The sequence below is a fragment of the Copadichromis virginalis genome, linkage group LG8 (assembly GCF_057382275.1).
Source record: "Copadichromis virginalis isolate Kocher_CV1m ecotype Utaka linkage group LG8, C_Virginalis_male_GT1.1, whole genome shotgun sequence".
NCBI lineage: Eukaryota > Metazoa > Chordata > Actinopteri > Cichliformes > Cichlidae > Copadichromis > Copadichromis virginalis.
The window spans coordinates 8,890,649-8,918,566 of NC_140625.1; the positions used below are offsets into that span (position 1 = coordinate 8,890,649).

At 40.7% G+C, this 27,918-nt stretch overlaps 1 protein-coding gene across 9 annotated transcripts in view; it reads left to right on the top strand.

Annotated features, from left to right (window-relative positions):
- cacna1g (calcium channel, voltage-dependent, T type, alpha 1G subunit) overlaps positions 1-27,918 on the top strand; it is a 228,606-nt gene that overhangs the window by 133,554 nt on the left and 67,134 nt on the right. For 7 of the 9 annotated variants that reach the window (XM_085465580.1, XM_085465581.1, XM_085465578.1 and 4 more), the window contains exons 14-20: positions 10,294-10,387; positions 11,295-11,476; positions 12,543-12,881; positions 13,021-13,200; positions 13,575-13,675; positions 21,784-21,907; positions 27,582-27,650. In XM_085465580.1, the coding sequence (XP_085321706.1) occupies positions 10,294-10,387; positions 11,295-11,476; positions 12,543-12,881; positions 13,021-13,200; positions 13,575-13,675; positions 21,784-21,907; positions 27,582-27,650 (1,089 nt within the window). The remainder of the gene's footprint in view (positions 1-10,293; positions 10,388-11,294; positions 11,477-12,542; positions 12,882-13,020; positions 13,201-13,574; positions 13,676-21,783; positions 21,908-27,581; positions 27,651-27,918) is intronic. The other 2 variants (XM_085465585.1, XM_085465579.1) reach the window with 1 other exon arrangement.

Here is a 27,918-nt window from a genome sequence, read left to right on the forward strand (position 1 = left end):
CCTAATATGTGTAAGTAATAAGAGATGGCTCTAAACACAGCTTGCTCCTAGTGTCTTAAAGGGACATTTTAACCAAATTAGGAAAACTAATTTGCTTTCAAACTTGCCCCCTGGTACCTCCTAGTCGTGCAGAGTAGTTTCAATTTTATTCACAGAAGTTTTGAGATCTTTGCTGCTGCCAATCCAATCCAAGAGAGTACTGAAGTGGGAGCTTTTCCAAGGTTAGAAAGGACATTAAACTCTCTTGGCTAAGTTATGAGTACATAAGATGAGCAACTGTGTTAGAAAATATCTGCTTCTCTGATTGGAAAGCAGCGAATAATCCCCAAGGAGAATGTTAGGAGGAAATCGTTTGTTCAAATGCTGCAAAAGTCTTTGTTCATAGGGCTGAAGTCTGGGCCAATCTAAGGTCAGGTGGAAAAACTACAATAGAGTTATACTTTTTTCAAAAAAATCTGTCTTTTTATATTTGACATCCTGGTGCCATGGCTGTCCCGTGTCTCGGTCCCTCCACCGCTCCAGCCTCCACGTGTACGATTCATTCAAGATGGTTTTTTACTCATCACTCCACAATGAACGTATTCCCAGGAAGTGATGAGCTCAGAAACAAAACAAAGAAAACATCTTGAGATTGAAAATTGTGCTGCCTGCAGCATGTATTCAAAGCCATTTCCATAAAAACAGACATAAATATATAAGATTGCCTGCAAGCACCAAGTAAATACAATGAAAAATCAACATCCCTTCTTTCTTTTGTCATTATCCATAAAAGTCCTGTAATAAATCGTCAGATAATTATAACTGACCATTTATATTTCACAGTAATTATAAAAAACATCTGCAGACTCTCCTGTTGGCTGTATTTTACACTCAAGCTTAAAAGACCATGGAGCTAGTGGTAGATGGAAAAAAGATGTCTTTCAATAAAGACATTTAAAACGAGCAGTTCAGCATACGTAACAAGTCAGCTAATTCAGTGTCGATTCATCACAGCTACATAAGCTGTGTCTTCCTGAGTGAAGAGCACAGAAAGCCAGTTTTAAGTCATCCAAGTGGCCTTGCGGCAAAAGAGCTCCAATTTGGCTGCCAGACGAGTTGTCACATCATCTAGAAGTTCTCTAACCCTGCATGGTGTCTTTTCTGTTGATACTAAGAGCAGCATCGAGGGGCTGCTGTGTGGAGTATCTGAAAGACAACATAGGCTTTGTTGTGTGTGTTTTCCTACTTTCTTGTCCTACCTTAAGAGCAGACTCCACATCAGAAAGCTCAACTCCCACCAGCCCTCCACCCATTCTGTCTAGCCTCCAGATAAGAACAATCCACCAGCTCAGCCAAAAAATCCCCCCTCCTCTCTGTTCCTGTTTTATCTGGCTGGGCCATGCGGGAGAAACGGGGTGAGTGCTGGCTTTATGGTTGACCCCGGCACTGACAGAGAAATCCAGCCCGACTAAAGGATGAGAGGTAATAAATGGCTTGGGGGAAGAGGATCCAGGTTCTTACACTCAGTGAAATGAATCCTTTAAAAAATCAGATGAGTGTAAGTCTCGTCCTCACGTCCTCTAACTTTGCACACTTGAACACTATTCAAACTGATCCAGGACTTTTTATGTGGTAAGATTGTTCTGAGTCCAATATCATAGCTGGTAAAAATTCAACAGCTTACTAGGGGCAAGTCTGAGGCATGACATGGAGAATTTGGGTGGAGTCTGCTCTCTGGTGTAATGGTCAAATCGGTTATTAGTTTTATGTCCCTCTGTTTCCCTCAAAGAGCTATTAGTACTCCATAGTTTGGTTACATTCTGCATGAGAGAACCCCTTAAACCCTGTAAGGTGATATTTTTTTAACTTAATTATTATTCTGTGAACACAACTTAACTGACATGTGTACCAGCATAACAAGTCAATTTCAATTGATTTGAAAGGAAAAGTCAGTTTATCATTCAATTTGATTGGCTTTCTGGCAGTGATATTTTTTTCTTTAAAGTCTTTGCTGGCTTTTCACTGTCATTTTTCTTTCAGTGCCTTCCTGTGACTGGCTTGCTCCTTGGAGTTATCATGCCAAGTTTTGGATGAATTTCCATGCTATAAATTTTTGGTACAGACATTAATAAACTGCACTAATTTGAATGAGTAAATCTTAAAAAAAAAAAAAAGGCAGGTGACATAATCAGAAAGAAGTCAAAGAACCCAAAACAGGAAGTATGACTGAGAAGGGAATGGGTGAAATTAGAAAGACAAAGAAGCACAGAAAAGAAAACAAATAGAACTGAAACACTGCAAATACATAACAAAAACTACAAACCATGACAAAAATACCTTGTGCAAAAATCACATAAAAGTCTGCATTATGAAACAGGTGGGTTGGTCAGTTATACACAAGACTTCCATCCAGCAGAGGGAAGTTCAGTGAATCAGCTTTTAGTTCGTGCAGCTGACGGATCAGCGAGCTTGGTCCGTCCATTATCCATCCAACCCTCTGTTCACAAGAATCTCTGCTTCTCCTAGAGTTTTGGTCAAAACGTACACACAGTGATCAACTAACGGGTCTTCGCTCAAATTTTACTCAAGGCCTTGGTCATGTTTGCTATTTATGAGCACTTTAATATTTTCACAATACTCATAACACCTCGTTGAATATTGGTCTGATTTGAGTCAAGCAGCAATCACCTAACAGGTTTTCGCCATAGACAGTATAAAAGATGGAGGTAGCTACCGTTATGTCAGCCATTACCCGAGATGAGTGTTTCCAACTTCACTATCTGCACTACTGTGACAACAAGCAGTGGTTCTGGCTGCTCAACCACATGCTAATGACTGATGATTGACAGCACATTTGCCAATGAGCGTGCATGTTCATTTTGAGACATGGTGTGGCCAAGATTTACAAAAAAAGACTTGATTTTTTAATCAGTATGACCCAGAATAAGTGGCTGAGCAGTAAAGCAGAAAAGTGCTTACACAAGATCCATCATTTAGGACCAGAAGTCTTTTTGCAACCACAGCATTCAGCATTTGGTGACCTGAGATAGAATGCATGGTTGTTTCTCTGGTGGATCATGAACCTGATGAGCTATTATGTTTGTTTTTTCTTTTGACTTTATGTTGAGTCATTGTTTGGTCACCATGCTTTTTCACAAAGTAATGTTTACTTCTGTTTCCTGTCTAACTGGTGGACTGACCACTTAGAAAATATAAATTGGCTGAAAATATAAATACTGATTGCAAAAAAATATTTGAGGAGGAAATATCTCAATTAAAATTAATAATAGAAAAACAATTGACCTGAATTCTCAGCTAAATTTGTAGATGTTAGCATTTAGTTTAAGGATTTTAATTACAAACTTGTTAAAATAAATGTGGTTTTCAACAGGCTGCCAATAAAAAAACAGACTTTTAAAGTCATGCATAACATAAATATACTTTTTTAAATTACTTTTATTTCACTAGCTTATTCTTCCATAGATGTGAGTAGTGTTTTGGTGTTACAGGACAGTATACATAGGCAACGGCAAATCTGATTCTGTGTGATGTACAGCTGTGGTAGGCTACAAATTTTGTGGACACGTGCACACACACAAACACACACATACGCGTAAACAATTACTCCACTTCCTCCTATCAACAGCCACCCTCCGTTTCCCATTTACACCCTTTTTGAAGCAACATAATTGAGATCTCCCGTGTGCTGCCGGTGTCTATTATTGTCCGGCTATCAGCAGCAGACCTGGTCTGGCCCATCTCCTGCTCCCACCACCGTGCCCAAATTGGGGTGGCAGAGTGTAAACAACCTATCCAAACAACCAATTTCAGGACCAGGGATTTCCCTCGAGTCCACCCCCCCCCCCCCCCCACCCCCCCCGCTTTGGTTTAAAGCTTTTATTCCCCTTTTCTTATCCCCAATGAAACCTTCATTGTGTAATTCTTGGTTAGAATACCAGATGCACAGACGGCACCAACATGCCAAAAGAGCACAGCCAAGAATTAAACCTGCAATCAGCCAGTTGCTAAGTAATAGCGTTAGCTATTTTAATGAAAATTTAAACATTTTCAAAATTTTCTATCTACAGGATCCAGATAGATGACAATCTGAAGATTAGCATTGTCCAGATCTTGCTCTTTTGACACGTGTAGGGAGGACTGCCCTTTTTAAGTTACTCTGTCTGTATTGACCTGCTAGTGCCACCTGTAGATAAATCAAAGGTCATGCTGCTGCAACACAGTGATTAGATCAGACTAATGTTGCTCTTCAAGTAATGTTTGCTGCTGTAAAAACAAGTAACATTTGGATGGCATTTTTAGGTTATTACATAACAAAACTATTGAAGTACCTGCCGTATAGGAATATGCTAGAAAGATGGCACATAACAGAAAATTAGTACATGGAAGACAACATATTTCACTGTAAAGCACCAGAATGATCTGTATGATATGTTCCAGGAGAAATCAAAGCAAATGTTCCATCAGAGCTCACCAAGATCTTTTAGAGTTATTTTTCTATAGTCTCACTCTTTCATCTCTGGAGGGTGATGAAATCATACAAGATTAAAGCCTGAGGATCAGTGCAAAACAAAACAGGAAAAACTTGCGAAGATGCATCTTGTTGACCTCACTGTGTTTTCTGCCAGTAACAAAATTTATGTCTATCCATGCCTTCTAGATATCTTCTATTTGATTTTATATGCAAACCTGGCCTCTAAATGAAATGGGAGGGTATTTAATCACACATACTTTGCACTGTTTGATTCAGTTCTTCGCATTGAGAAATGTTGCACCTGTGCAGTGTAGGAGTCGTGGATAATAATAATGGATTGGATTTATATAGCGCTTTTCAAGGCACCCAAAGCGCTTTACAATGCCACTATTCATTCACTCTCACATTCACACACTGGTGGAGGCAAGCTACGGTTGTAGCCACAGCTGCCCTGGGGCAGACTGACAGAAGCGAGGCTGCCATATCGCCCCAGAGGGGCCTACTGGTGTTGGCCCCTCTGGCCAACACCAGTAGGCGGTAGGGTAAAGTGTCTTGCCCAACGACACAACGACAAGGACAGAGAGCCCGGGGATCAAACCGGCAACCTTCCGGTTACAGATACGCTTCCCAACCCCCTGAGCCACGGTCGCCCCAAATGTTGATGTTTCTGTCAATGCGTAAACTGCTGAGCTTTTTTCTTTAAATGCTGCGGTCGATTCCTTTAGGTCATCTTTTCGTTTTTGTGCCTTGGAAAGCAGACATTTCTCTTTACCTGGACCTGCCAGGTCTGCTCATTTACTTCTACCTTAAAGCCAATACAACAAAACCCTTGGCTTCCCTTTTTCTGTGAGTAAACATCTAGACACTCTGCCATATTGACCTCTACACTGAACAGAGACTGCAGGTACAAGCTCCTACCTTAAAACTGCTCGCCAAGAACAGAAGCCAAGACCAGTAGCACACGTACTTCTTACCTGTGAGATACACAGAGAGAAGATAATACTGCACACTGCGCACACACCATCTTTTAGTGCTGACGGTCCACTGGCTTTGTCCAATCACAGCTGTCCCTTCTGATTGATTGCATGTGGTTTGATGAGCCCTGTGGGAAACAAGCTCCTGCAGTGGTTAAAACAGATTTTTTTTTCTTTTGTAAATTTATGTGTGGTGATAAATTGTTGTGGGTGTTGGCTCTGTGTTTGGTTTAGCGGTACGTCTGTGTGTTGGTGGATGTGTGACAATTTGTCTGCGGTTTAACGCTTCTGTTCAGACATTTTTCGAGAGCAGTGCTAAACAAATGTTAGCCTCGGTCTCTTTGCTCTAAAAAACAAAACTACTGGTTCATACAAGGCAAAATATTCATATTCAGACCAACTAATCAGAACAGTTTAGCATCAAACTCTGAACGAAAAGGCTTTAAGGCAGGACTTAGTAACCGACAGAAGTCACTTGTATCAAAATTACAAGATGTTATCTTTAGAAGGTCAGAAATGGCCAAAATGTAGGAAGATCCTTAAAACTAATTATTAAAAAACAAAAAATAACAAAAACAGTAGATGTGCTAGATTTCTGTTTCACTGGAATTAGGTTGGAGGGACTTTTTTATGAAGGAGTATTGGGCCACCTTAAAAAAAAAAGGATTCTTTTCATTATTATTGTTCATTTAAGAATAAAGTGGAAATACTACGTTGAGAAATACTATTTTAAAGCCCAATTTTAATCTTTACATTTTGAAGTCAATACGTGGAAATTTAATTTGTGTCGTTTCAAGTCATGACCACTATACCCACTATAAAAGGTCTTCTGTAGATGAGTTACCCATATGGAAAAGATATATATAAATCTTATAAAGTTTGTATCTGTCTTGTGTAAAACAAGAGTGAAAACAGATATAAGATCCCTTTAAAAATTATATAAATAAAACTTGTATGTTTTGGATAAGATAAGATAAGATAAGATAAGATAACCTTTATTAGTCCCACACGTGGGAAATTTGTTTTGTCACAGCAGGAAGTGGACAGTGCAAAAGTTATGAGGCAAAAATTAGAATACAATAAGAATAAATACAGTACACAGCTGTACAGAATAGAATAAAATAATATACTATATACAGTAGAATAAAATAGAATAAAAATATACAATAAGATAAAAATAGAATACGAATACTATATACAACTGAGTAAAAATACAACGATGCCAGAAAGGATTATTGCACTTAGTGTTATTGCACATGTGTGGATGTGTGTGTTTGTTCAGTTAAAGTCTTTGTTGTGGAGTCTGACAGCAGTGGGGAGGAAAGACCTGCGAAATCTCTCCGTCCCACACCGTGGGTGCCGCAGTCTCCCACTGAAGGAGCTGCTCAGTGCTGTCACAGTCTGCTGCATGGGGTGGGAGACGTTGTCCAACAGGGATGACAGCTTAGCCGCCATTCTCCTGTCACTCACCACCTCCACTGGGTCCAGAGGGATACTTACTAAAACAATATATGAAAGTAATGAGAAAGTGGCCACTTTCATGAGTAAATCATATAAGCCTTATATGATTCACTATATGAAGTAGGCCACATCTTATGCAAGTCTTTTAGAAGTCTTTACTATTGCTTTTCCATATGGGTAAGTACAGTTAGGTATGAGGATGGTGAAAGCTGCATGTGGTCAGAAGGAAAAACTACACAAACCTGGAAGAGTTGGAAGAGCTAGCCGGATTACGCAAAAAGAAATAGCTGGCAATGGACAGATGCAAGGATATCAATGGTTACACTCTTGTGCAGTAAAGAGGGGTATGGTTTATTACAGCAATAACAGGCCAGCTGATCAAGTTGTTTTGTTAACTCATCTACACAAGTCATTTTGTAGAGCAGTGTTTCCCAACCACTCTCTATGTGCCGCGAAAAATGATCAGGTGTGCCGTGGAAGATTATCTGGTTTCACCTGATTAGTACTCGGAGCACCAGCGTGAGTAACGGGCAGAACAATTACATTCTCTACCACTAGAGGGCAGTACAACTACCTGCTGTAATGAAATGGGTTGCCAACTGCCAGTAAAACACCAAGAAGAAATTACATAATAGTCATGCTGTGAGTGAGAAAACGCAGCGCGTAATAGCAATAGATAAATATTTGAAAAGAAAAAGTAAACAATCTGACCTGGGTCCTGGAGAAAAATTCCAACCCAGATGAAGGCCGCAGTACGAGTAGTGTTCAGAAAAAAGCAAAAAAAGCTATACTGGGGACAAACTGAACCAATTCTGCTATACCTGGTGCGTGGGGGAAAAATGATCAATATGCTATTTGTGACATTTTTGTTTGGTGGTGTGCCGTGTGATTTTTCTAATGTGAAATATGTGCCGTGGCTCCAAAAGTTTGGGAAACACTGCTGTACAGAGTATACCAGCTGAAGCACTTGTTAGTTGAAACAAAAAGTTTAATGTCAAAATTTTGACTTTATTCTCAAAATATTCAATAATATTGAAACCCCACCATTTTGTTCCCTACTACTCCGTTGTCCATAACAGTTAATGAGAATGTAAAACAATAACGTAACAGTTTGCAAACTGGACCCTTGAAATTAAATACAAAAACATTACTTACTACTATTACTTTGTAACACCCTATAAACTACTGAAGTCAAGGTCAAGCCTTAAATGTAATTTTTAACATCTTGTTTTTTTGCTCTACTCAGTAAATGTAGACAGACATCCTGGGTCTACTTAAAAGGCTTGCAGCTGGGTTCTTTATAACTTGAAGGTGACTGAGGTGTTCACAATATCGCTTACCTTAAAACTAATTGCTACGATTTCTTGCAACTGGTCACCTTCTCCTTTGAAAAAAACTAGTAGACTGACTTGATCAGTTGATTGACTTGATCAGCCAGCACCCAATAACAAAAGCTTCTGTAAGGTTGAAGGAGCAATTCAGACATGAAAAAAAAAAATCATGTTTTGATCAAATCATTGTTTGACTTTGGGTCTAACAGGAAGGTACAAGTGGCAGATAACCCAAATCTATGAATAATATGTTTTAGAGGAAGAATGGAAAACGATAATGTTCCAAACTGGACCCTTGAAATAAAATAAAGAAGGATTACTTACTGTTCTGACTTTTACTACTACTACTTCTAACCTGTGATAGCTGTCTGGCGTTTAACACAGATATTAAAGTAAAAAGCTAATAAAACAATGACAGTTTTATCCTGTTTTTTGAAGTGGCTATTCACCTGGGTAAAGCCAAAGCCATTATCGGTTAACGCTAGTAGGACCACTGCAGAAGTTTCCATCCATCCATTCATTGTCATAACCACTTATTCAAAAATAGGGTTGCAGTGCAGCAGATGGCAACAGTTGCGGTAAACCCTGGAAAGGTTGTCAGTCCATCACTGGGTTAACGCGTAGATGGAGAACCATTCATCCCCACGCTGACACCTAGGGTTAATTTAGAATCATAAGTTAAACTAAAATCCATGTGACTGGACTGTGAGAGGAAGTCACTGTACCCAGTAGGTGCATAAATTCTATCGTGATATGTTGATATCTGTTTTTAGAAATTACTGCTACTGTAACTACCACATATCTTCAGCTTCACGTTTCTTTCTGCGAGACAACAAATGAAGCACTCTAGATGCAGGAACGTGATGAGCAAGGTAACAACAGAAGACTGCAGTAGCCCTTGACTCTCTTAACGTATTTTCCCCATCCTTTAGAGTTTAAGGGAGATAGGTCTGGGGTACAAAATAGTAGATTTAACTGCAGAATTAAATGCAAATTGGTCTCTCAAAGATAGCATACCCAACACTCCCGCAGTAAACAAATACGATGTGCAATATATCCATTCCTCCTTTGTTTCTTTCCAATACTCATGGGAAGTATCAGGAAAGTAATTTGTTAGTTCAAAAGGAGGTGCATGGTGATTAGGTCCTGAGGCTTTTTTGCACACAGTTTATTCACTTTGCTACCACAGAGGTCTGACTCACTGGGTCGGCATTCTATTAATCCAGCATCCACCTGGCACCCTCACACATATTAATGGAGTCTTTGGGCTCTGGTGTAGCGCAACAAATACAAACAGGGACGCTGAGGTTCAACTGCAGCGGATTTGTAAATAGGAAGCAGCATGTGGCAGAGGCTAGAAGAGAGTAATTATAGGAGCTCGTGAAAAGTCGGTGAAAGACAAAGGACAACTTCAAAGACTGTAAATGAAGAATGATGGAGAACAAAAGAAGACCAAATCTCTTCGGCTGTTCTGATAAAAGTCAAACTGTTTTAGTGACTTATAGAGATGCTACAGTGGAGTATGTTTTATGGAATTTTGCGTATTTGTATGTACTTGTGAAAACCGTAGAACCAGCAACCACACTGAAGCTCTTAGCTGTTAATGAGTCACAGCAACTCCAAAGTTTTGAACTCATATTCGGGCCAGGTTCTCCTAAAGACAAAAAAAGCTTCATGTTACTGTTTAACTTTCAGTTTTTCAGTGTGGTTTCTCTTTGAACTCTATCACTTCTCCTTGCATGGCAACGCTTTACTCCAATGACCTTCCCCACCTGTTACCTGTGAGCGCCCGTCTCCGGGAGCATGAAGACCACACCCCCACCCACCTGCTTACAAAGAGAGGTTGCTTCTACTGACTGATCCGCAGTCAGGTCTGAACCAGAACTGACGTTAAGCAGAAAGTAGAGGTAGCTGAGCAGCAATCTGTGTTTAGAGGCAACGTCAACCCACCTGCTTTCTCTTAAATCTTGCAAAAATCCCCCCAGATAATTTCACAGATGTTTTGTTGTTTTTTTTTCTGTAACACTTTTTATGTGTGCTTTTTTTGTGTGCCAAGGGTGATGCTTCTAAATCATGCTCAGAGATTGATTCCTTTGCACGAAGCATGGAGGACGTCAACGGCAGCAAGAAGGATTTATCGGCCTCTGCAGGTGAGGCATGTCCATCTGCTGTTCATACAGCATGTACATAGACTACATATATTGATTTTAGCTCAACGGGAACAATTCAGTTCAAGCCTGTGGGATTCATTTAAAGCCCCTATTACGAACATTTGTTTAAACACCCGCCATCTGTGTTTGCATTTTCCCCTCTCCTATCTTTGCTAGACTCCTGTGGATTGCACACTGTTGCAATTCTTTAAAAATTGCACGTAAAAGTTTGTGATACAGCAGTAAGTTAGGCCTCAGGCATTTAAAAAGTACCCTGTGAAAACATTCCTCAGGCTTCTGTAGTCTGTAACCTCCTATTGTCATTCTCTTCTCCCGCTTCCGACCACTCTCGGTGGGCACGTGCCCGGCTATCTCTCTACACAACATCAAGTCGGCAGAGTGGCCTCATTCATAATTCCTCATACCATCCCCTCTAATAAGTGTTGGCAAAGACTGAAAAGCCCAGTGGATACACTACTATATGTATAGAGTACAACTCCCAGATGTACTGTATCATCTCCCCTTCAGCCCCTTCAAATGCTCTGTGTAAAACTGCTTACGTAGCTGGAAGAGCCTAACATCTTCTAGGCCTCGGATAAAGTTTCGAAGACGGAGGAATTAGCGTTATTAAAATTGCATTCCCCTGCACGTCATGCATTTGTGTTGCTGCCAAACATAATATTCTCTCCTACGCATCCCATAAGATTAATGCCCTCTTGAAATATTCATGTTGCTCAATAACAGTAAGAGGCATATATTTGTTGTTTTTTATAGTCACTGTATGACTGAGGGTGTACCACATTTTCCCTTATTCCTGCTTTTTCTCATGTCTTTATTCAGTTTATCAATTTCACCACTGTAAAGTGTTGTTTTTGTCCTCTTTTTTCATTCACTTTTCTTCCACTAGTAGTGCCTGCAAATGGTCATGTGGACCTGAAGTCTAACCTGACTCCACCGCTAATTACCCACACTGCTGCCACCCCCATGCCCGTACCAAAGTTGCCCGTGGGAGGTGAATCCAACCCGGGTTATGAGACTCGTCGAGGCAGCAGCAGTTCTGTAGACCCAGCCTGCTATGAGAAATCACCGGTTTGTGTATTTATTTAATATTCTCATGTACAAACAAAAGGGCATGCCAATTTTCATGTAATAACCATGGACTGTATTTAAAACATGGATGTAGCTACTTTGACATCACCCTTTGGCTTGTGGACTGCTATTTAGAAACATAGTTTAAGTAGCTAGCCAGTGCTAAGAACTTAACATTTGATTGTTGGGTTTCTCTGTATTAGTGTACAGTCTTTACCTTACAATATTAACCTACTGCTGACTGTTGTTGTGATTTGGCACAAAGCTAATGAAACTGAATTTATTTAAATTGACTCAAAACTATACTATGTACTTGTTAAAAGCTAGTTGGCTTGGTCAGCAACATGCTAGACTTTGTTACTAGCTAGCAAAAAAAAAAGGCAACATCAATGCCCCCAGTATGTTGCTTGAAGGCATAATTTAGCTATACACACTAGCCCCGATTTTTGTGCCAGTGTTAAAACATGCTCATTAAAAGTCTATGGCATTTGACAGTTTGGTGGGGTTGAGGTGAGCCCCTAGTGGCCGTTAGAGGAAGTTTAATTTTTGATACCACCCTACGTTCATTTTGGCTTCCTTTTTAAACCTTTTGGAAGTTACTGCTGGGTAATAATCCAGTTCCAAGTTGTCACATAGCTATCAATATCACATGTGTTGTGTGATAAATGCCAGAATTTACCCCTTTCCTGACAGCTGTTTCCCCCAGAATGTGCGTCTAAAAACATTGTATGCTCTAATGATGTGTGGGGTCATAATGATTGATGATGATTAATAAAGTGCGCCAGTCTCACAGTCAACTTATTGGTACCACTGCTGCTCTTTATTTGACAAACTGATGACAACGATGAAAGACTGACAGATTATGTTGATACCTACATTTGCTCCTATCTATCTGTCAGCATGAATCTCACTTAAATTCACCTCACGCAAAGCCTCGTCGGTTGTATTCAGCTGGCTTTATTTGCATAACCAAAGCACTAAGCCACAAAATTAAAACTGCACTATGCAGTTACACTTGTGACTTTTTTTTACCCTCCTCCCGTTTGTTGCAACCCTCCTGCTCCAGACCAGTGTCCGGAGCTCTTCCCCTTATGCCCCATGGAGCTCCGGTAGTGGCCGGACAAGCCGCAGATCCAGTTGGAACAGCCTGGGTCGTGCTCCATCATACAAACGCCAGAAGAGGCAGTCCGGGGAGCGACGGTCGCTTCTGTCGGGGGAGGGTGGCTCAAGTTCAGAAGACGGGGAGGGCGGAGGAGAAGGAGGTGGTGGACTGATGGAGGAAGATGACGCATCACTGGCCAGGACGGACTCCATGTCCCAATCGCAGAGAGGGCCCAGGCACAGGAGGATGGAGTCAGTGGAGACTCGGAGCTCAATGGATTTGCCACCTGATGCTTTACTCCAGGTAGACCCCTCTAACAGTTATCAGTTTAAACCTCGTACTAATTGTTAAGATTCATGGACAGTATGACACCTGACTGGGAGTCGTAACTTAAAATTAGTTTCCATAGTTTTTTATTTACATTTTTTTTCACCTCGTGTAGGTGCCCTACCGGTACCGCTCAGCAAGCATGCACAGCTCCAGACCCCCCTCCCTGAGCCATTTGCGGCCCCCAGAACACAATGACTGCAACGGAAAGGGATCTCCATCAGTCCTGGGTCCCACACACGTCTCGCTGGAAGAGAACACCGAAGACGAGAACGCAGAGGAGGAGGTGAACCTGGTCAGTCACCGTCCAAGTGGGCTTGTTCTTATGACTGGTTTTCTTGCAGGTCTAAGGCCAGATAATTGTATAAGGTTAGAAATTAGGCTAAAAAAGTTTATTAGAATTTTAAGCAAAGGCCAAACTGATTATTGATCGGTTAAGCATGTTAAAAGTCTTCAAATAAATTTGCATATATTGCATGTCTTTCTAATTCTTGCCTATTTCACTGAACCCTGTTTATTCCATTGCTGTCTGTGATACATATAAACCAAACAGGGTTTTAAGCATATATATTTCAGAAATTCTTGAACGGGCTTGTGGCTCACTATATGCAACAGGAAGTTGTGTGCAGATGAATAATAAATGCACTGTGCACTTTTTACTCCGTGCAGGGTCGTTTTGCCAGGTTGTTCCGCTGGCTGGAGAAAAAACAGCCGGCGTGGTGTAAGCAGAGAGATACCTGGTCGCTCTACCTCTTCCCTTCAGAGTCAAGGTAATGTTCACATCTCCGATCACCTCCACACTTATAGATCTTTGGCCTGCCCTCTTGTTTTTCTGCCATAAAACTATCTTTTTTACATACTCATCCTGGGCACAGAACGCTGTTGTTCCAAAAGGAAGATGCTTATAAGCAGCTTTCTACTGTCGCAGCCATCAGCGTACCAAAAAAAAAAGATTGAAACAAGTCTTACCATTGCGTCTGACTGACATCCCATGATGCTGACTAAAATGGCAAAGAGTTTTTTAACCGCACTGCGACCGCATCAGCATTTTTTCCCCTCTGCCGATATCAGCGCCTCTTCCGTCCTACATTCTCGCTTCAGAAGTCTCTTTTATCTGCACATTTCTGCCATGTCAGGGGGTGAGTAAGCGGGAGCAGAGGGAGGAAGGGAGTTTCTCCCTCTGAGTGCTGCATGTTATCTTGGCCACGTGCTGAATCTGTCGCTTCCCTCCCCTTCTACTTCGCCCCCTCTTTCCTCACTCCTCCTCCCCTTCTGGAGCTTTGATCCGAGCGTCTCTGCTGTCTGTTCAGAAGATGTGGCTGCGAAGGCAACACTAAGCAACACCCTGGCCCCCAGCCTGCTGCCCCAGCCACAACAACATGCTAATTAAACATCCCAGAACAACCCGCCATGACAGGAGCTGTATTTTAGCCAATTCAACTCAGAAGATGCTTTAATCTTTTGCTGTGATGGTTTTAATTTAATGATGAATTTGGAAGCATAAGGGGAGTGTTAAAGACTCAGTAAACTCAAAAAGATTTTAAATAATATCTATATATCATACTCATGGTTACTGGTTTCAGCTTGTGTATTTATATGGTATGTGTATTTTGTGTTTTTTCCTGCAGTGGTATCAGGGGGCTGTGTTTGTTTGGCTCTGACTGAAATCGTTGCTGTATTTTAACAGTGTGCCAGCTTTAACACCACGGGGTTGTGCACTGATTTTGACGTAGCATTTTAATTACTTTGCAGCAATTTATGCCTCAAATGATCCACATTTATCCAAAGGTTTTTTTTCCACCTGAAATCTTTGGACTTTTTTTGTTACCGACGAGTCAAATAGCTCTTTTTGTATTGGAATTTGATCCACTTGGCTCACTAACATTTAAAATGACAAAAAATACACAGAATTATTTTATTTGAGCTAATTTGTGTGAATGTAACCAAGTATAATTCAGGCACAGGGCTTTAAGGGAGCAGATTTACTATGCAGAAAATTCTGGTATTTCTTGCTTTCTTCATAAAGTGAACAACAGTTGATCCTAAACTCAAGTTATACTGACTGATACATTATTTAAACAAAACACTTTATCATATGCTTTAAATTAAGATCAAAATCAAGTGTACGTCCATATTATTAGAGATAATTTCCCATCTGTTCAGTGTTGGAGAGCTACAGTGCATATGCGAGTCTAAAAACTGTGGCTGGTTCTCCTCTCTGTTGGTCATAACTTATAATTTAGAAAAGGTTAATAAGAAAAGCTCCATGTATTCTGCTCCTGTTGGAGTAGTAAGAAAACTGAAGGAGCTTGACTCAAACTGGACTTCTAGCTGGCTTTCAGTCACAGCAGGCTGCGAGAGCTGGCTATCGTTGAGAGTGACACCGAGGACATAGGCTCAGCGTGGCGCCCATTCTGGCCTTGAACCACCGCAGACGCCTGCCTGTGCTCACAATCACATCAAGAGACAGCAGCACGGCGGGAGGCCAAACTCCAGCAGCTTTCACATGGACCCGAGTTCACCTCAACCTGCCTTTTGTGCTACGCTGTTGTTACTGCCGCTACTGATGATTACTGCAGGGGAAGTTTTTAATGAGTGGAGGAGTGGGCCAGCTGTGCAGGCAGACTGAGGTACAGTCACAGCGATTAGACATGTTCGCGGTAAGAAAGAACAGTGGTCTGTCAACATGTGGACCAGAGATGTGCAGGGCCCATGCGGTACCCCGTACAGACTGTGATTAAACCCAAAAGAAGGCTGCACTTTGTGGGAGAACTGACACGTCAGCAGATAGTGAGATACAGGCAACAATCCGGTTGTTCAGTGATGACGCGACGAATCCTACTTCCGGGTCTAAAGTAGTCTGCGTTTAATATGGCTTTTGTGTTGTTAACATGTTTAATGTTATGTATTTTCTTCTATTTGATCTCAAAAAGCTCCTAAAACAGTCAGTGATCACTGTTGACCTCCCTCGGCTTTTATTACCGCTAATCATTTATTTAAGCTCAGTTTTTAAAACCCTAGGATGTAACTACAGCCCAGCCCATGCAGCAGTATATGAATGACTAACCTCGTATTGTGGATGGATTATCTCAGTTGTTCTCCTGGCTGAAGTTTGGTCCTTTTACAGCATCCTGCCATGCGATTACATTTGTTCATGACCACCGAGAACACTCACGTTAACTTTTATCGAGTGGAAAAAAGGTTAGCTTGTTTATATTATGCTAACATAGCTGTGTCGCTAGCGGTCACGTAGCACATCATTATATACCAGCTAGCCCAACTTCAGTAACCCTACAAACGTCACTGCTGTTTAGTTTTCTGTCTTCATTTATGCTGGAAGTGATAGCAGAGCTGCACGTTTTAATTTGTTTCCAAAACCCCGCAGTCAGGACATGCTATATTGTATTTAGATAGAAGCTAGCGAGCTAACTCCCTGCTAACTTCTAACTCCGTTAAATGTCATAAATTCGGTTTTCATGGATGCCTGGATGTTAAACTCAATTGTTACACCTGGTAGAGCAGAACGCTGATCATTTTATTAAAGATGAAAGACTTTAGACAGTTTTCAACTCTCAGTAATGCCATAGTGATCGTTTGATATATGGACCTGCAGCGGAGTTTAGACCCAGACACGGCTAGTGACGTCAGACTGAACAACCGGATAGAAGAAACAGGAAGCAGGGAGCGGGTTTTAAAATTCCTTTAAATAGTGAAAGCAATGATGTGTGGCTCGTTTTTTTTATGTGTGTATGTTGCCGCTTTCCACTATCAGGAAATATGTACCCGTGCAGGTTGAAGAAAATGTTAACTGTTCCCAGCATCCGTCAGCTCTTTCCAGGAAGGCAATCATCCAGCACACAGGAAGGGATGCGGTTTATGGATTCTTTGGAATGCACACAAGAAGAACTGAGTAATTAGTATAAGTGGATTTTGTCATTTTTAGCTACAAAGAGGTCATGAAAAATTAAGGCAGAGGATGCAAGCGGACCAGACAGTCTACCACCTACACTGTTAAAGTGGCAGGGGAATTATGAGAAGTGAGTGCAATTTGCAAAAAGGGCACGAACAAAACACTCAATTGACAAAATTTACAAGTATGCTGAAAAATATGAATTTTGAAGGTGTGAGCAGAATGTGAGAGAACTGTGAGTTTATGTCCAAAACATAATAGTCATGTGAAAAAGGTTTTCACAGGGAGAAACTAAGGAAGCCCTTACTCTTTCCACAGAAATTAAGAAGTTAAGTACCGTAGTTTTCGGGTCATAAGCCACTACCTTTTTCCCACACTGTGAACACAGTGTGGGAAAAAACGGTTCACGGTTCAGGTAATTATAAAAAGTTAATGGTGAACTGGACTTCACGCAGAAGCAGAGCATAAACCCTGTGCGGCGAATGCATTTTTTTTTCATGCAGCCAAAAACATTCTTCTTGGTAACAGTAGACCAATAAAATTGATAAGTAGTATATATACGGTATATATTTTTACCGGTTGTTAAGAGACGTTATCATATTTGTGCACTGTTCCGTAAAAAAAACATAAGCAACGTAATTTGTGTGTTACTGATACGTACGTATACTTAAAGGTAGCCGTGTTACAGGCGCTGTTCGAGGAAAAAAAGCATTTGCAGTATGTATTTTTGTATGTTTATGTTACCATGTTTATGTTACCTTACAGATTAAATTAAACGTTAAAAATCCTCACGTGTAATATTTCTGTGTAAATATCTCATATTACGAGTGAAACGCATACGGCTTAAAATCCGGTGCGGCCTGTACAAGTACAAAATTGATTTTCTTTCTAAAATTAGAGCATGCAGCTTTTAATCAGGTGCACTCTGTAGTCCGGGACTTACGGTAGCAGCCACGTGCTGCTTAGGAAATGCCTGAATTATAGTGCAGCAGGAAATCTACATCATAACATATGACGTAACCCCTTCTTAACCCTGTGCTGTAAACTTCCATGCCAGTCACTTCCATGCCAGCGCCGACCCGCTACATTTCTATCTGAAGTGTCTGGAACAATGTCCTTTGGACAGATGAGACCAAAGTGGGGATTTTTGGTCATAATGCACAAACTAATTGAACACCCAATGAGTGTCAAGCACAGTGGTGGAGGGGTGATGATTTGGGCTTGCTTTGCATACATGGGACCTGGATGCCTTGTAGTCACTGAGTGAACCAAGAACTCCTCTGAGTAGCAAAGTATTCCACAGTGAAATGTGAGGTCATGGTTCTGACAGCTAAAACTAGTCTGAAATGAGCTCATGCAACGACCCAGTCAAAGCCCAGACGTCAAACACACAGAAATACTGTGTCAGGATCTTAAGGGCATAACTGCACAAATGCCTGCAAATGAAGAAAAGTGAAATGAAGCAACAATGTAAAGAAGAATCCTTCCACAATGACATGACAGACTGTTAATGTCATACATATAAAGGTTACTTCAGGTTATCAGTGCTAGGTGGTTCTGCAAACTACTCAGTCACACACCCCACTTGACTGTATTTACAGTGGTCCCTCGCTATAACACGGTTCACCTTTCGCGGTCTCGCTGTTTTGCTGAAATTCTTTCTTTTCTTTTTTTTTTACAGCCCATTTTGTTCTGCGTACTGATTGGCTGTAGACCATTGTCAATCAATCTCATGTCCTGTCTCCTGTACAATACAGAAAGTGTTCAGCAGTGTGACTCTGTAGTGTCGTACTGTATGTTCGTAAGTTTTCTCAAACAAATGCAAAAAATGTCGACGAAATGTTTTGCACCATCAAAGGCAACCGCGGGTGCCTTTGGTTTCATTCTGTAATACTGGACTTATTTTTCTAGTTTTGAACTTTGAGAGTGTTTAAACAAGAGAGAAAAGTGTGGAAATGTTTGAGCCTGTCAGGAAAAAGTGTGTAGTGAGGGGTTTTACAGCCATAAAACATCTATAATAATTGTAAAAAAATAAAGTTGGCTACTTCGCGGGTTATTTTTAGAACCTAACTACTGCGATAAATGAGGGACCACTGTACTGTGTTGATGAGATATCAACTAAAGCTGAACCTGGAAGCTGAACCTGAAAACCAGTTTGTACCACAAGTTGGAGTAATAAATCATGTTAACATTCTAATTAACAATGGTGGCCAGTCTACAGAACCATCAGCAGTTTCAGAGGATTAAGAAAAGGACTTTCAAAGCTTTATACAAGAGAGGAGTTTTCAGATGCTCTTTGTGACATTTGAAAAGCTAAAACTAACCGCAATGAATAAGTCAATGATGTCAGCTGTCATTTAAAAGTTCTGATGCTAGAAAACTCAAAAGGTCAGTAAATATCATCTCAGGGCAAAGCTTCAAGCTCGCGTCGAAACACCAAGATGTCAGCGAGTGTTTCGAACGGAGCATTTTCCACTTCATCTTGTAGTGGCAGTTTTTTTTTGTTTTCCCCCCCTATTTTTAGTGTGCATTTTGAAGAAGAGGAGGTTATTTGACTTTGACATGAAAGTTCACATCCAGAGAATGAGCTCTTCTAACATCAGAGGAGGAGCTGCTACGCCACTTTAGGAAAACACACAAACTCTTTATCATTAAGCCTCTTGCACACAGATATGAAATACCACAGCCTGTACGACAATGAATAACACACTCGCATACACACGTGCCACACAAATGCAGCAAGTGTCGACACAGCGATGCTTGTATTGCCAAATAGAGCCTGAAATCCAGATCTGAGCCTCACAATATTGTCCTCTGCTGTACACTTCTGCTGATACGAGGCATCAAAGTGGATTTGATGCACAGTTTAATCCCTGCTGCCATACATGACAAGCGTTCCCTCTTTCTCCCTGCTGTCACAAACCGAAAGCCACGAGAACCTTTTCATGTTGTGTAATGAAAGCAAGGCATAATTAATGACTCCTAAATCTACAGCTCTTCATTACAGAGTTACTGTACGCGAGACAAGCGCTCTTAAATTAAATGAGATTGTTCATTTCTTATGAATGCCCTTGTGCGGCACATAGTATTATTCCAGGTTTTATGGAACACGCCTCCACTAGCATGAGTAGAACCATTTCGTGGCGCTTTAAATGTCTACGCCAGTGCAGCTCAGAGGAAACACTGCACATTTTGCTCCAGTGTTTGTACATCTGAGGGTTTCCCAGACAAAACACACTTGAAATGCTTGTAAAATGTGACACACTCTTACAAAGTCAATGATCCAAAATCTCATCAGCTCAGCTATTAAATAAAATCAAAGTCCAGCTGACTACAATAACAACGCTACATGCACTTTGATATATCTGTAATAGCTAACGTATGACGCTGCAGTCTTTGCTTATTTACTGAAAACTGTTTCTGTTGCTGAAGAGGCTGATTTAGTTGCTGGTTTGTTCCAGAAGTCAATGTGTTTTTGTTTTTATTTTACATTTTATTTATACAGCACCAAATAACAGCAGCAATCGCCATAAGGCGCTTTATATTGTACTGTAAATACAGTAAAAACCCAACAATCATATGACCCCTTATGAGCAGGCACTTTGGCAATAGTGGGAAGGAAAAAACCCCTTTTAACAGGAAGAAACCTCCAGCAGAACCAGGCTCAGGGAGGGGCGGCTATCCGCTGTGATGGGTACTGTATTTATACTACCTGTTTAAGTTGTTAAGGCTGCTGTTTTTTCATGTGCCACTGCAGTATCAATAGATATCTTAGTTGCAAGATTAGCAGCAGCTGGTGTAGTTGCTGAGTTGGTGTTGTAGGTTGCAGGTACTGCTATATTTTTTGTTTTGTGTTGGTAGTTTAGTTGCAGGAGGTGTTGCTGTAATTTTAGTAACTGATTTACTTTGATTAGTCACTGTGATTAGTTATTGGTGTTGCTGTAATTCCTGCAGTTGGTTTACTGTTGATGGAATTTGTATTTGCAGGATTTGCAACATACTGTTAAAGGTTTTGCCATAGTTCCCATAGCTGGGTAAGTTTCTTGGATTGCCATCTTTTGTTGCCGTAGTTGCAATGGATGATTTTTTTTCCATGAGATGTTTGTGTTTGGTTTAAGGTGTTGCTGTAATTTTAACACTTTTTTTCCTTGCACAGGTGGAATTGTAAATTGCATTTCTATTACAGTAATTCCAGTTGGTGGTTAGTTTCATAGTAGGTATTGTTGGTTGCAGGTAATAAAGTAAATTGAATTGCTTCAGTATTTAAAGGCGTTGCCACATTTTGGTGTTTTTTTTGTACAGGTTTTGTTGCAGTTGCAGTAGCCGGTTAAGTTTTTGGGACTGCAGTGTGAGCTGCTATGTTTGGTTTCTATCTTTGGCTCTAAATGCAGTACAGGTTGGTTAGTTGCAGATGTTGCTGTAATTCCAGTTGCTGATATAGTTGAGAGAGCAGCCATGCCTGGTTGCTTAAGTTGCTGCGTTTGTCTAAGTATTTCTGTAATGCTTACACATTTTTTAAACTGTATTATTTATTATTATTTTTAAATGTATTATTGTTCTTATCCTTATGTTGATTGCCGTGTGTCCACAGTTAGATATAGCGGGTTTGTCTACCTCCGAAGCACTGTGCTCATTGTGGCTCAAGAGTTGGCAGTTCGTCTTGTAATCGGAAGGTTGCCGGTTCGCGCCCCGGCTCGGACAGTCTCAGTCGTTGCGTTCTTAGGCAAGATGCTTCACCTACTGGTGGTGGACAGAGGGCACTGTGCTCGTTTGCAGGCTTAGAGGAGAAAGGAAGCAGACACTGCCTTAAGGTAGTGTTTAAGGCAGTCATGTGACAGTGGCTGTAGTGTGGATGGATTGGAGGAAATGTCCTGTTAAGGAACATAGGACAGTTTTTCTGTATATGCCAAGCCTATTTCCTCTCTCACAGAAATGTCCATTCTTTGCTTTTTGCCTTTTATTTGTAAGGTTCCGGATCCTGTGCAATAAGATCATCACCCACAAGATGTTTGACCACATCGTGCTGGTCATTATCTTCCTCAACTGCATCACCATCGCCATGGAGAGGCCTCGAATCGACTCCAAAAGCGCTGTAAGTGTCACAACATGTCAGGTAGGTAGGTAGATAAAGGAAGACAAAAGGGAATTCCAACCTCTGCTCAGACAAACACGAACGCCTGGAAAGAATCAGGTGTGTAGTTTTCTCTGTGCAGAGAAATGGAGTGGAGCATAGTGTTAACAGGGAACCACTCCTGTTTGACTGCAAGCCAGCAGTGTGTGCTATACCCCTGTACCTACTGCACTACATCATCAACACCATCACCTCTTTCGCTAATGTGCCATTCCCTTCAAACAGAGGACTGGCAGGATGCCTTGCAGCAACACAAACACACACCTAACTCTGTGTCCTTTCCAGTAATAACAGCAGAACCGGGCCCAGAAGTTCCATGCATAAACACAATAATTATCACTGTTTGGTTTATATTTTTTTTTTTTTCCTTCGCTGGGCGAGGTGTTCCGCGGATCGGCCTAATTGCAGTTCAGTCTCGCTGGAACGTGGCGTTTTGCTTGTTTTGCGACTGAAACACGGAGGAGACAGCACTGTTGTAATTGATTCAATTATCCGTGGGCTGGTGTACGTGGCTAATGTCCAGGAAAGGAGATGTTTAACAAATGGAGGCTGCCTCCACAGGCCGCCCGTTCTCATCAAGGCAGAAGGAACGCGCACACATACACAAGCATTGATTTCTCCCCTCTCACGTCTGCGAAATCCAGCGCAGCAGCCGCTCTAGGATTCACATCAGAGAGCAGTATTTTCAGATGCACATATATTTCGCCAGCTTCCTGCCGTGGCCGCCGTGTCCGGCCTGCACCCAGAGGTCGTTATTGAAATGAGATGGAAATGTATGACACAGAAAGCAGCCTCAAACAAGTGAATGAGCAGTCATTACAGTTGCGAGCTGCGATGCTTACTGCTACAGACCTCATTCGCCTGGGTGGTCATTGCATGATGCCATTTGTTTGTCTTTGCGGGTTGTTTTGAATTAATGAAGCCGACTGTGAATCGGCTTATAACATCCAAACATGTATATTTTATCACTCTGCTACTCTTTGAAAGTACCTGCTCTACATCACCCCACTGCGCCAACTTGACAACACATGTAATTTACTTTAAATAGAAATGTCAGAGATAAAGCGTCTCAGTCACAACATTTTAGCGTGGAATGCACGCTACATAATTAGCTTATTGTCCTGGAAGTTATGTCACTCGCATTGCATTTGGCTTGCGGTCCATTACTGTTTTGGTTTGGTGCTGTGTGTTGCCTGGATACTGTCGTCCTGTAGCTCAGTGGAAATGATTGAGGATGATTATAGCACCTATTATGATTTATTATTTCTAATTGAGCTAGGGGACAATGCATCACTGTCTAAAGCTCTAAACTGAATTATATCAGCGTGAACAGGATAATGTACGATCCATCGAAGTTTTCAGGGGCCGCGTCATCGCTCCAGACCACTTTAGAATAGAAGTGCCGCTAGACACAAAGAGAAATGCCAGTTTCTGCCTTTGGTTGCTGTTTCTCAGCACAGGCAGATTGATCCACATTGTGTTTCAGCACTTTTACAGCAGCCCCTCTGAAAAGTACAACAACAGTATGTTGCTGGGAAAATACATATCTAGTTCTTTACAGTGTAAACAGGTGTAAATGGCTATAAACAGTTAATTACTGTGAAGTATATGCAAAATGTAGCCTGAATTAATTTGTCTGGGTTTTTTTTTTAAACTATGACAATACCACATTTGTGACACTTCTCATATTCCCTGGGCTGTATGTTTAATGAACTACACAGCCACAAAAACCTTTAAGAAGTACAGAATTAAGATAGAAGTGGTGCTCTACACAGGATGTGATGAAAGATTTATTTTTTTATGTGCATGACTACACGGTGTTCATTATATAACTAATGATACTGAGTTCCTTTAAAGAAAAGAAAGGCACTGAACCTCTAAAGGGCTTCCAGTGTAAATCACCTACTGAAAGTGTTTAGTAATGGGTTTTGCTTTTACTGGCATATGGCTAAGCAAAGTACCTCTAGGTCATAGCTGGCTTTTGCCACTATATTTAGCATTACTTCAAACTGGGTCTGATTCCTGGGGCGACCAGACTTGTGGTCAGGCAAACAAGATTCCAGGTGTTGAACTGCGAATAACAGCACCACCACCACCGGAGATGAAGGTTAAGAAGCAACAGGGAGGTGCTTTACTCCTATTGAGGGTGCCCGGATTCCTGTCACTGTCCTGCCTTAGGCTAAAAATATATCCAAGATGTAGAGAAATAGACCCAGAGAATATACATAGACAAAAGTTTATTGCCTCATCTTTTTTGATGATATGATCAAGTGAAATGAAAGATGACTCATCTTTTTTTTTGCCATTTAGCTAGCTAAAATGACACTGGTTAATTGCAGTATTGCAGCTAGTACACCATATTTAGCCTGCCTGTATATCTTTATTTAGCTTGCTATATGGTTGGTGATATTAAAGTCTTGTTTGTGGCACATTAGTATATGTGAGGGGGCAAACTCCTCAAGATGGGTGGTGACCATGGTGGCCAAGAGGGTCATGTGACACATCAAACTTATTGGTAATGTCACAAGAAAAACAATGGTGTGCTTGGTTTCAACATAACTTTATTCTTTCAGATGTTGAAACCAAGCACACCATTGTTTTTCTTGTTGAAATGGCCCACCCTGTACATTTAGCTGTCTCTTCTTCAGACCGAAGAAGGCCCTTGAATGAACAACAAAATGTTTTCTCCCACTGAAAATGCTAAATCCTAATGAACAGAATCAACTTTCTGGGATTTCCTTTCTCAGTGATTGAGAGCATGCATCAGGGCAATTAACGCTCTGCAACACTTAAAAGGTAGCCCAATATTAACTCAGTCAAAGTATCTAACAAAAACAAGCTTTATTAGCTAATTTAATTCACCTCTGGCAGTCACCAAATTTATTACCATTGTATTTCTGGTATCTACAGTGGGCAGCAACCTGCATTTTTTTACTAAAAGTTACAAAATGTTGGCTCTTTCTTCTTCTACAGGGTTCTTAAAAATGTGTGTTTAGGGCATTAAACACCTATAGTTCACATACTGTGGTCCAGAATAGTGGACGACTTTATGCTTTATGTCCGCTTTTTGGCTAGAAACATCTGGCCAATCTGGCCAGACACATCTGATGTATTCATTGGAGTGTAAATGTGTGTGAATGTTACGGCGTTTTCACACCTGTAGCTCGTTTACTCTGGCCCAAATCAGTTGATGAGTTTGTAAACTTTAACTTTTTCCAGTGATTTGGTTTGTTTTCACACAGAGGAAATTTATACTAACTTGCTGCATCCCAGAACACACAGTATCCGTGGCTATGGGACTTTTTAAACAAACTAGTAAACTGAACCTGGTAGTTTGTTCAGATCGGGGTCTGGTCACCTGTTTACACCATGAATGAGCTGCTATGGAGTTAATTTGAAAACGTGCTGTGACCACCGCCTCCAGTTTGTTATTTTTGGTCTGCACCCGAGCGTGATTACTGTGTTCACATCTGCACAAACGAACCACAACAAAAGGAAAAAACGAACCAGAGTTTGATTTAAACAAACTAAACACAGCAACTGTGAAAACCCCTTAGATAAAAGACATTAAAAAGGTGCTTGGCTAAGTGAGATATATTATGTAATGTTTCTTCCTGTTAAAAGGAAGTTTTTCCTTCCCACTGTCGCCAAGTGCATGTTCATAAGGTTTGTGAGATTGTGGGGATTTTCTCTGTATTATTGTTGGGTCTTTACCTTTCAATACAAGGAGCCTTTAGGCGACTGTAGCTCTGATTTGATCTTATATAAATAAAAGTGAACTGAACATTAGACCGAGAACAAATTGCACTTTTTGCAGCTTAGTTAGTGACGCACACTTTAAAATTTAACATCAAAATTTCTGTTGCTTTGTAATGAATGGAGGTATGAACACTTGTTTACAGAGAACAGGAATGGCTAATGTCAAGACTGGAATTTATAAACCCTCGCTACGACAGCATTCCCAGTGATGTCATGCCTGACGTTCTCAGAGACTTCAGAAAAATCGCCACAGGACTGCCATCTCTGTTTATACGTGTGTGCATAACTTTGCGTTCCACTGAGTATGTGTGATGGTAGTTGGAGGCCGTGGGAAAGAGAGCCACCTAAACCCACACACACGCTCACACGCACACATGTACATTCAGCGGCAGGACAGGGTCATGTCTCCTCAGACAGAGGGGATGCAGGGTAAACAAGCACTCAGTGAAAGGATCTTATTCGTGCTTGTTTTCTCTCCTCAGTCCTTGTTTAGCTCAGTAAATAGGCTCCCATCCTCTCCTGCATGCGCACACACTAAACTACTGAGAGATACTGCTTCAGGCAACAGGGGAGCATGGGAGCGCAATGATATGATTGTGTATAGATGGAGATATGGTGTTGAATTGTGTGCATACACACAACTAATTAATGGTGCTTGTTTTTGAAAATGACTCTCTCATGAAAAAATAAAGCATCTGATGCAACATGCTTGTTTAATTGGTGAAGTGCCAATTTCAGCCTTTAATTGTTGTTTCTCAACACAAGCAGTGTGTGTTTCACTGTGAGAGATTTCACAGTTAACTTACAGTGAAGTGCTGACAGTGTGATTTGTCAGCAGTTAAAAGCTCAGTGTGCAGTATAATGTACATTATACTGAAAATATGCTTTGCAGTATAATACTGTTCCTAGTGAAATCGCTAGAAACAGCTTATTTTTGTAATATATGACGTGTTTTTAGAACCAATAATTTTTTTTTTTAACATGATAGTAGTTTATTCTCAAAATTCCACCTTTGTGATTGAATGATTCGTAGGTCAGTTTAAGTGGCTTGACAAACAAACACAATAAAACAAAACATTATTGAAAATGAGGTAAAAGGACCCGACTAAAACTGAGTGAAAAAACAGCCAATGTCCAAAGAAAACTGTGAAAGACCTTCAGAAAGCCTGGAGAACTACTATTCAAGACTCTTTAAAAAAAGAAATGAAGAAAGTCAGGTTCCTTGGAAACAGAATAATAAAGAAATGAATGATGACTCGAAACTTTTGCACAGTAATGTACACCAACACAAAATAGCTGAAATAACCATTCCTGTGCTACTCCTCAAAGGCACCAGTGCTTTCAGCATTCAACTGTATTTAAAAGAACAATTTTTTAAAGTGTGCTGTTGTTATTATTCCACTTGTTCCCAGTGCAGTGCTGTTTATTCAGGGAGTTGAAGAGTTTTTCTATCATTGCATTGTTTTAAAAAACAAAAATTCCTTTTTTTCTTTTATTTGATCTCATTTATTGTCTTGAATTTTACCCCTCGGGGATTTATGAGATATTTGAGTACATTTTTTTACCGCTCTTATAAGGTTGCGAGCATAAATACCAAATCAGATCCCTTGTTTCAATATTTCATGTTGTTTTAATACAAAGTAAACGTTATAATTGTACGCTATCATTAGAGAGCGTACAATAGGGGTGTTTGCACAAACATGTTTTCAGATAGTGTATGTGGAAAGCAGCTCTCATGCATTATTCAGCTGTACACTAGTCAGCTTAGAAGCAAACAGTAAAAAAAAAAGGTGCTCAGAACATTTCATGAGAACTACCTCCGCTCAACGAAGCCTCTCTCTCACTCTCTTCTTTCCTTTTCCCTTTTGTTTGGCAGGAGCGGGTTTTCCTGACAGTGTCCAACTACATCTTCACAGCAATCTTTGTGACTGAGATGACTGTAAAGGTGAGTCACGCTGAATTGCCAACAATACCTTTTAAACTCCAGTGCAAAGTTTGTGAAAGGCTTTGCTCATTTTAGCCACTGTGTGAGAGGATGTTGCATACTCCATACTTACTTTTACCCTTTTAAAGACTCAAATATCTGCTGTTCATTCTCCCATGAAGTTATCCCTGACTCCTGTTTTTATTCACTTAGTTGATTTCAGCTCTCGTGCCTCAAAATATTTGGTAGGTCAGGTTATTTTGGTGCCGTGAAAACACTGGTTGCCTCG